General features: G+C 36.6%; 1 protein-coding gene across 1 annotated transcript; it reads left to right on the top strand.

Moving 5' to 3' along the window:
* Positions 1–322: 322 nt before the first annotated feature.
* On the top strand, positions 323–9,441 carry LOC128025938 (calpain-2 catalytic subunit). The gene is made up of 21 exons (XM_052612560.1): positions 323–1,127; positions 1,363–1,432; positions 2,798–2,916; positions 3,556–3,689; positions 4,283–4,451; positions 4,538–4,621; positions 4,757–4,842; positions 5,001–5,069; positions 5,180–5,340; positions 5,509–5,678; positions 5,783–5,794; positions 6,091–6,302; positions 7,570–7,606; positions 7,705–7,770; positions 7,873–7,930; positions 8,007–8,071; positions 8,177–8,245; positions 8,338–8,416; positions 8,534–8,650; positions 8,903–8,961; positions 9,058–9,441. The coding sequence occupies exons 1-21, from the start codon at positions 891–893 to the stop codon at positions 9,079–9,081; spliced, it is 2,097 nt and encodes a 698-aa protein (XP_052468520.1). The 5' UTR covers positions 323–890; the 3' UTR covers positions 9,082–9,441.
* The last annotated feature ends 336 nt before the right edge of the window (positions 9,442–9,777 follow it).

Below are 9,777 nucleotides of genomic sequence, written 5' to 3' on the forward strand. Positions count from 1 at the left end.
GACTTGTTGACTGTATATTATATGACCGGCATATGTAGCGACTCACCACATAAATAAACAACTACGAGGACATGAAATATTCATTCGAGTCGAAATTATTTTATAATTTTACCAATATCCTAAAGCTAAGAAAACAAATACAGCACAGCAGTAAGACACTGCACCAGCAATATAGTAGCTAATGTTCATCGTGTTTTAAAGTTCTCTGAGTCTGAGGACCATTTTCACTACAGTCATTAATTGGGGCACACGACAGCACCAGCTGCATTTGTACCAACGCTCAGACAGATCACGTACTTTCTCTCAAAAACAGTAGGCATATGGGATGCTTACTGGATGAAGTGGATATTTTCAACCCAATCCTTGAAACAAAACAATCTGAAAAATCAGCTTATGAACGATTCTGAACTTAAGGTAAAAACAATTTAAGTCCATAACAGTTTTTTTAACATGACATATCAAAGTATGCCCCAATGCTGAATTAAATGCTAAAAATGGCCCTGGAACCATTCCCACTGAAAAGTAGTCTGTCCAGATAAAAGAGCTCAAACCCATGTAAAACCTTGACCAAGCCAGGAGACCAGAAACCAACTCTTTTCCCTCAACAAAGGCGGTCTGTGGTGAGGGAAGTCAGCCTTTAAACCAAAAAGAGTGCAAACGGAATGCAAAAGAAGCATTCTAGAGCAAAGACCTTCTGTTCTGCTCCTTTTCCGCTGAGTCCAGCTGTTTTCAAACGCTAAAAGAAAGCGTGCCCCTCTGGGTGTGTGAAGTTGAACAGCCCAAAGGACCACGCCTGTCCTGAAAGGAGGAGTGGGTGAAGGCGTAAATGCAGAATTTTTTCACTGTCAAACTTTACAACTGCAAAGGAGCTCAGGGCAAAAAGTCCGAAAATGTCCGGCGTAGCATCCACACTCGCCAAGAAGAGAGCCGTGGCGGCTGGTTTCGGGACGAACGCCAATGCGGTGAAGTACCTGAACCAGAACTTTGAGAGTCTGAGAAGTGAGTGTCTGACCCGTGGTCAGCTGTTCTGCGACCCAATGTTCCCAGCCTCTCCCGAATCTCTGGGCTTCAACGAACTCGGTCCACGGTCGCCAAAAACCAGGGGTGTTGTGTGGAAAAGACCCGGGGTGAGTTCCTGTCAAAGCATCATAAACGTAGTTTTAAGTTATGCGTCATGTAGGTAAAATCATTCTATCTATCTATATATCTAGCTTTATCGTTGTGGCATGAAGCATTCAGCTCTTGATTTTCCTAAAAAGCTAAATATGCCATTGTCAACACGTGACTCATCCCATGAGAATTTAAATGGAAAACTGGCAACATAGAACAACTTTTCAATGTTTTATTTTGCCATTTCTGCAGGAGCTGATCTCCAAACCTGAGTTTATTGTTGGAGGGGCTACAAGAACTGATATTTGCCAAGGAGTTTTAGGTAAGCAAATGCCCTGCTAGGTGCAGATCTAACAGATTTAAAAGTCCACAAGGTGTTTGTGTTTGTTTGAGATTTACCAAAATGTCTAGCATTTTATGAAGCTCTGTTGGAGTTTAAACTAGTTTGTATGATCTTATAATGAATTAATATTGCACTGCTGTTGGAAACTCACAATCAGATGAGATCCTGTAGTTACTCACACATGAGAGAAGTCTTTGTGCACTTTTTGGGGAAAACACTTTAGCCACTGCTGGTTTCTGCTCTGGTATTTGTTTTACTTGCAATGAATCTGTTTAGCTGGGTGGAGAAATCCCCATGAAGTGGGCTGTGATTTGCACCATTACATAACACAGAGGGCGAGTACTGTACAGTTGACTCTGTGTTAATGTGCTAGATATTTTGTAGACATTTTTTGCAGATTTTACTTAATTACTTATTTCTGTGTATTTGCCTAAATATTATTTTCTTTACCAAAAAAATATTATTTTCGTATTTATTAAGTTTGATTTTATTATTTGTTTAATATTTTTTTATGAAGTCAGTTTGAGATCACATCATGTCCATAGGCTTGATCAAAGGCTCATGCAATAGCCTCGCTAAACACTCCAGAGAGGCAAAAATTAATATTAAATGAAATGGTTTCTCAGTCCTACTTCACTTTTTTTAGTGTGAAATAGAGCTAGAATTGTTATGACACTGGTTGAGAAAACTGCAAATAAAGCCTGTCAGTTTCAATGTTACTATAGTAACACTTTTAGTGTTGTTGCACATCATATCATTGGGAACATATTGCCATAGCTGTATGAAAGATGAAAGCTGAGTCATTCAACTAAAAAGGAAACCGTTTCTTTGACTCAGTGAGTTGTTGGCATACTCATTTCAAAGACTAGTAAGCTGACATGTGGAAGAATCTGAAAGGCAGCTTATGTAGAGGCATTCAGCTAAACTGAGTCGTCTTTGTGAAGATTATGGAATGCACAGGATTTTGGAGCAGGACAAACAATGTAGGCCTACTAACAAACCGCTGGAGGATTGAATCTCAGCATTTGCAATTGAGCATGTGGGAAAATATCGCCACAGACATTAAAATTCTGCCATTATTTACTCCCCTTCATGTCATTCCAAACCCTTTTGTTTTCTTTCTTCTGTGGAACATACAAGAACAAAAATTACATAGTTAACTGCTCTTTTCCATTTCAGTTACAAATCAAGGGGACTGAAGCCTTCAAGTTTAAACTCTTAATATTTTTAAATTGCTCATTTGCATTCTTCATTTCTGTGCTTTGATAAAAAGTGTTCCTTGTTAACATTGATTATACCTTTGTATATGTAAATCTTACAACCACAAGAGTTTCCTTTCTGCAGGTGATTGCTGGCTCTTAGCGGCCATTGCTTCCCTAACCCTCAATGAAGACGTTTTTGCTCGTGTCGTACCATCCAACCAGGGCTTTGGGCAAGACTATGCGGGAATTTTCCACTTTCAGGTAAACAAAGTAGATATGAAAGTTACGTTGCACTTGGACATCTTTTGAATAAAAATATGTTAAATAATTGGGATGTTTGCAGAGAGATGAAGTTTTAAGGAATGCAGCCTTGATATGAGGTTGATAAAGCATTTTGGGTTAGACGTTGCGAAGTACTTGCTATTTTGTTCTGGGAGGTTGCTTGGATGTTGCCAGACCTATTCTAGCTGGTTTCTATAGGCAGTAATTAGACAGATAGATGTCAAATAAATGTTATCACTTTTTAACAAAGACTCAAATTGACTCATTGGTTACATGAATGGAATGTTTTTTATCAGGACAGGAAGTCAAACTGACTCCAACTTGTTCTAAGAGGAAGTGCATGCTCAGTTCCTCTTTGTGCTCAGCCTTAATGTATTTTTAAATTCCACTTTTTGCTGTCCCACTGAGTTTAATTATATTCAAGCATTTAAGTTATTTCCTGATCGTAACTGTAAGTGACGCCAGAGATTATTCACAGGCCTTTCAGATGTAGCAGGCATATCAGTCTGTGCTTTAGCTCTTGATGCTGAGCATTTGTGCGTTATATGAGGTTGTGTCTTAAATCGAATCTGCTGTGATTCCTCCCTAATTTAAGTACATTTGTTTTGACGGTTGCAGTTGTGGCAATTTGGGGAATGGGTGGATGTGGTGGTGGACGATCGATTGCCAACTCGAGATGGAGAACTGCTGTTTGTTCATTCCGCCACAGGCTCTGAGTTCTGGAGCGCCCTGCTGGAGAAGGCCTATGCTAAGTGAGTCATATAATCTCATCTTTTGTTGGGTTTGGAATGTGTTTGTCTTGTATCATAACAGCCACAAGTGCAGTCTAGCTTACATTTTAAAATCTGCCTATTTGTTTAGTCTGTTTTTTTGCTTTTAAAATGATTATAATTCATTCTATTTAAATAATAAAAAAATGTATACGAACTTCATAGCCAAAGCATTTATTTTATATTTTTATATATTTTATAAAAATATTTATTATTGTGATGCAAAGCTGATTTTTCAGCATCATTACTCCAGTCTTCAGTGTCACACGTTCCTTCAGAAATCATTCTAATATGCTGATTTACTGCTTAAGAAACATTTCTTATTATTATTATCAATGTTTAAAACAGTTCTACCACTCAATATTTTTGTGGAAACCAAGATACTTTTTTTTCAAGACTTTTACATCAATTTAAGGCACCTTTACTGCATTATTTATTTAGTTATTGAATATTCTTTTACCTTAAATTATAAATATGTGGTTCCCGCTTTGCAGAGTGATCAGTAGTCATACACATGCTTTTATACACTATGTTGGTAGTTTTATTTTGCACACACATTGTGTTCTCTTATTCAGAGTGAATGGATGTTATGAAGCTCTGTCTGGAGGTTCCACCACAGAAGGTTTTGAGGATTTCACTGGTGGGATTGCAGAAATATACGAGTTGAAACATGCCCCGTCCAACATGTTCCAGATCATCCGGAAGGCCCTGGAAGCTGGAGCTCTGTTGGGATGCTCCATAGATGTATGAGCTCTTTAGCACACAAACTGGAAGATTAGTTCAACCAAAAATGAAAATCCAGGCAGCAAAATAATGCTTATTTCACATAGATCACCAGTGCAGCAGACTCTGAGGCCATCACATATCAGAAGCTTGTAAAAGGACATGCCTACTCTCTTACTGGAGCAATCGAGGTTAGTCATCGGAGTGTCTTTCATTTTGTATGCTCCCTTTGCATTACTGTTCAATTAATGCCTTGGATTTGCTTTAGACATACACTAAAAGAAACATACTCGTTGACATTTACTGTATATCTATAATCTTGTCAGGTTAATTACCGAGGCCGAAAGGAGAAGCTGATCAGAGTTCGTAATCCTTGGGGTCAGGTGGAATGGACAGGGGCCTGGAGTGACAAGTAAGACCCAAAAATTCAAAACATATTAATTTATCAAGATGTATATTTACTGTATCATCCAGTTGCGTTAGTTTGAAATGAAGCTGTTGTAGTGTTATACAGTAGTTTATTCACAATATAGCTGGACCTTATTGTGTAATTATGTCTGCGTATTTTAGCTCTTCTGAGTGGAATGCAGTCGATCCGTCTGAACGTGAGAATGTGAAAGCAGAAGATGGAGAGTTCTGGTAAAATTCAGTTAAAAATCATACCACCATATCGTAATCATAGTCACATCAACCACAACGCTGAAGCTCTTTTTGGCACAATTATTCACTACCTGTTTGCACTTGTGTAGGATGTCATTCTCAGATTTTATAAGGCAATATTCCCGCATAGAGATCTGCACTCTGACCCCGGATACACTGACATCTGACTCTGTCAAACACTGGAGTGCAGGTAAATTTGATGGCACCTGGAGAAGAGGCTCTACGGCTGGTGGCTGCAGGAACCATCCATGTAAGCATGTTTATATTTCTGTAACCGAGCAAAAGGTTTAAGTGGGCGTGACATAAACGCATCGGCTCAAATTAGTCTATCAGTGGCAGAGACAACTTTTTGTTCACTGTATAATTAAATAAAAATTAATCCTCTTTAATGGTCATCTTAATTATTTGTCTTCCACAGACACCTTCTGGATGAATCCTCAGTTTAAGATCAAACTGGAGGAGGAAGATGATGATCCTGATGATGATGAAGTGGGCTGCAGTGTGGTGATTGGCTTGATCCAAAAGAACCGGCGTAAGCTGAGGAAGTCTGGAGAGGACATGCACACCATTGGCTATGCCATCTATGAGGTGGGGTGGCTAAGATACAAATGTTTGTCTCTTTTGTTGTAAATTTAATGACATTACCTGTGAAGGGCGCTGTTTATACAACTATTCCTTTTCTTTATTTCTAGGTGCCTCCTCAGGTGAGCGCAATGGAATAACTTTAAAAGGATTTCTGAAAATTGAGAGAATAAACATAAATAGTAACAATGAAGCATTAGAAATATATTCTGCTAAAAATACTGGTCAATAATATCCACAGAAAAAAAAAAAAAAAACATTCAAAACCACCTAGTAATGCCCTAGAAACCCCCAAACCACCCCAGCAACTGCCGGGTAACCACTCATAACACCCTAGTAGTGACACCAGTCACATTTTCTTCAGAATATGTATGAATCTGGTTTATTGTGCCTCTGGTTTTTGATCACCTCATTGCAGTTCCACGGGCAAAAGGACATTCATCTGGATAAGAACTATTTCCTGACCCATGCTCAGAAAGCTCGATCAGAGACATTTATCAACCTTAGAGAAGTCAGCACCCGCTTCAAACTTCCTCCTGGAGAATATCTGATTGTCCCATCCACATTCGAACCGCACAAGAATGGAGACTTCTGTGTGCGTGTGTTCTCTGAGAAACAGTCTGACATGCAGTAAGGATTGTCTCTTTCTTATTACCTTTATTTAACAAGGAAAAAGATGCACTGAGGTTAAAATCTCTTTTACAGGAGTGTCCTGGATAAGATAGGCAGCCAAGTTTGCATATACAAATAAACAACACAGTTAGAACATACAGTACTAATACCCGCATACAAACATATAACCAATTAAAAACAATTGCTCACCTATAACTCACTCTCTAGTTTAATTAGTCAAAATTTAGTCAAAAAGTCACCAAGTTTTTCTCCTTTTGGAGAAGATTCCAATCTGAAGTGGAAGCATAAGGGAAGTTTTACCAAGTTCAAAAAGATTATAATTTGATTGAGAACATAATGAGTAATTGCCAGACAAAGTCCTTTGAATAAAACAACAGATATGACTTAATATATCAATAGATCCCAATGCATTTTTTTGTGAATACTCGAAGGCCATACAACTCTTATGTATTGTTCACAATGATGAGTTGAAAGTTTACAATTGGTAATAAATCTCAGAGAATCTTGGTACAATGCATCCAAGAAGGCAGGAATAAGAGGGAGCATGCTGATCCCCATAATCAAGAACCAGTAGAAAAGTAGCTGACACTTACTTCTTCCTCAAATTTAATGAAAAGCAAAGTTTTTCTTACATTTTTGCCTTAAATACTTAATGTGTGCACCAAAATGTAATGTGTCATTAATAATAATACCCAGGTTTTTATACTTTAAGACTGACGTAATTTGACTGCTCTGAGAAGTCCAAAGAAAAATTTGTTTACTGGTGAAGTTTTAGAATTTTAAAATAACATGCATTTTATTTTTTCAACATTTAAAACCACAACAGAACTTATAATGGATAATGTCAAAAAGAGACTGTAAAAAAGCCACAGATTGATACAATACAATAAACGATAGTATCATATTCATAAAAATTGAACCTTTCATTATCGATATATATATATATATATATATATATATATATATATATATATATATATATATATATATATATATATATATATATATATATATAATTTATTTATATATATTATTTATTATGACCCTCAAATCTTATTCTTCCAAGAGTCTGTAGTCACAAAAATAGTTGTAGGCAAGGTAAAAAAATAAATAAACAGTAGATAAATGTGGTCAGTGTGTGTATATTTGTTTCATTATGCATATATTATATAAGGAGGGGTGCTTTATGACCTGTGAGATTCTCATTTCTATGTGATACACCACTAGGTTTATCTACTGTCTCTGTCTCTCATATTTCTTCCAGGCAATGTGATGACCCTGTAGAGGCAAACATAGAAGATGTAAGTTCAATTTTCCTGTATTCACTTCCGTCTTATACTGCTATCATTGACTTTATTAATGTGAACTTCATCAATAAACCTCTTTTCTGACTCCCCAGGAGACAGTGTCTGAAGATGAGGTTGATGCTGGCTTTAGGGGACTGTTTACTAAACTAGCAGGAGATGTGAGTTATTTTAGACCCTGCATAATGTTCATGAATTGCCTTGATAAACATGAAACATGTTTGACGTAATAAATATAAAAATAATGTTTGCTTTTTCCTAAGGACATGGAGATCTCTGCCAATGAGCTGCGAACAATTTTCAACAAAATTGTTGCAAAAAGTTAGTCTTTTCTTATATATATACACACATTGTATTCATAAACACATTAACTAAACAATTTGTTTTCTGCTTACAGGAACAGATATTAAGACAGATGGTTTCAGTTTGGAAACATGTAGGGTCATGGTGAACCTCATGGATGTATCCTTTACAAATAGTCCAACAGGCAGTACATTTCTGTGTAAGATACATTTCTGTTTACCTTCTCAGTATTTCTGAGAGCTGTTTGACTTAATTCTATTGCAGGAAAGTGGCAATGGTAAACTAGGGTTAGTGGAGTTTGCCACTCTTTGGAAGAAAATTCAAAAGTATCTGGTAAGTTTGTATTAGGTGTGGCATAGAAATTCAAAAATTCTACCTGTGAACCTCATGTTTGTTGTCTTGGGCTAAAATCCTTGTCTTTTAAGGTCATTTATAAGAAGAATGACATGGATGGGTCCGGCTGTATGAGTACACCAGAGATGCGAATGGCTTTTAAGGAAGCAGGTACCTTTGACCTCCATTTAAACTTTTAGTTTTAAAAAGAGTTTTTAATGAAGGAGCAGCAAGTGGAACTTCAAAGTAACCTCAAAGTAACATGATTTACTGGTAATCATTGCACAGGGTTCTCTCTGAATGACTGCATTCATCAGAATCTGGCTGCACGCTATGGAGACGCAGAAATGAAGATCGACTTTGATAACTTCGTGTCCTGTGTAATGCGCCTGGAGATGATGTTCAGTAAGAACCGCACATTTTTTTCCTGATTGGTTGAAATATGTTTTAATTTCATGTTTCAATGTAGTTATTTTTTTTATTGTCATTTTATGGCTATGGCTATTTATTTCAATGTGTTATTATTTTCATTTCAACCTTTGTGTGTGCAGCATGTTTTCAGTAATTCATTGTTCCAGAGGCATTACATTGTATTTAATGTGATTTTGTTTATTTTTGATGAATGTATTATTTATTACTTTTTTTTTTTTTTTGTAGAAGTGTTCAAAAGGATTGACGTGGACAGCACTGGGTTCATTGAGTTGGACTTCTTCCAGGTACTGAATGTCTTGTAAACTAATAGCACTCTATGTCTTAATGTTTATTTATTTTTTTGTTAGAGCTTTTTAAATTGTTCTTTTTCTTTCTTTCAGTGGCTGACGTTTGCTATGATTTAAAGGCACAGAGGAATATTATAAATAGTTTTTTTTTTATTGTGCTAGTATAACTAAATGCTTAATTAGTATATTGGACCACCTGGAATTTGTAAAAATGTCCATTGTACTTTGCTAAAGACATAAGCATAGTTGCCTGTTGTTTTATTTTGTAACGCACTTTCCTCTTATTGCGGTGCTTGCAAGGCATCACTGTTTTGCTTTTTTTTTCCAGTCTATATTGTGTTACTTATTGAGAATTGTGCAATTACTTCAAATGATATTTAAATAATACTTAAAATTAATTTATTTTCACCTGATCATATAGACCAGTGGTTCCCAAACCTGTCCTGGCGTACCCACAACACTGCACGTTTTCTTTGTCTCCCTAATTAAACACATCTGATTCAACTCATCAGCTCATTAACCCATGTGATAATGAGCTGATGAGTTGAATCAGATGTGTTTAATTAGGGAGACAAAGAAAACGTGCAGTGTTGTGGGTACGCCAGGACAGGTTTGGGAACCACTGATATAGACCATACCGACAAATGACCACATGACGATGCTCTGGCAATGAATCAGGCATCTTGGATGTGTAAGCAAGCGCAATAAAATGTAAAACCAACAGTAAAATTACAGACCTAATGAAATCACTTTACAAACTCAGGATTTTTTACTTGTGTAAAATTGAAATTAGCCACATTATTACAGGAAAGG

This window comes from Carassius gibelio, chromosome A13, assembly GCF_023724105.1.
Source record: "Carassius gibelio isolate Cgi1373 ecotype wild population from Czech Republic chromosome A13, carGib1.2-hapl.c, whole genome shotgun sequence".
Classification (NCBI taxonomy): Eukaryota; Metazoa; Chordata; class Actinopteri; order Cypriniformes; family Cyprinidae; genus Carassius; species Carassius gibelio.

Bases quoted from the DNA above. Each gene is read 5' to 3' on its own strand.
- LOC128025938 (XM_052612560.1), top strand. From the start codon at position 891: ATGTCCGGCGTAGCATCCACACTCGCCAAGAAGAGAGCCGTGGCGGCT. The intron at 7,771-7,872 runs GTGAGTTATTTT...CTTTTTCCTAAG, and splicing joins TTACTAAACTAGCAGGAGAT to GACATGGAGATCTCTGCCAA. The intron at 8,962-9,057 runs GTACTGAATGTC...TCTTTCTTTCAG, and splicing joins TTGAGTTGGACTTCTTCCAG to TGGCTGACGTTTGCTATGAT.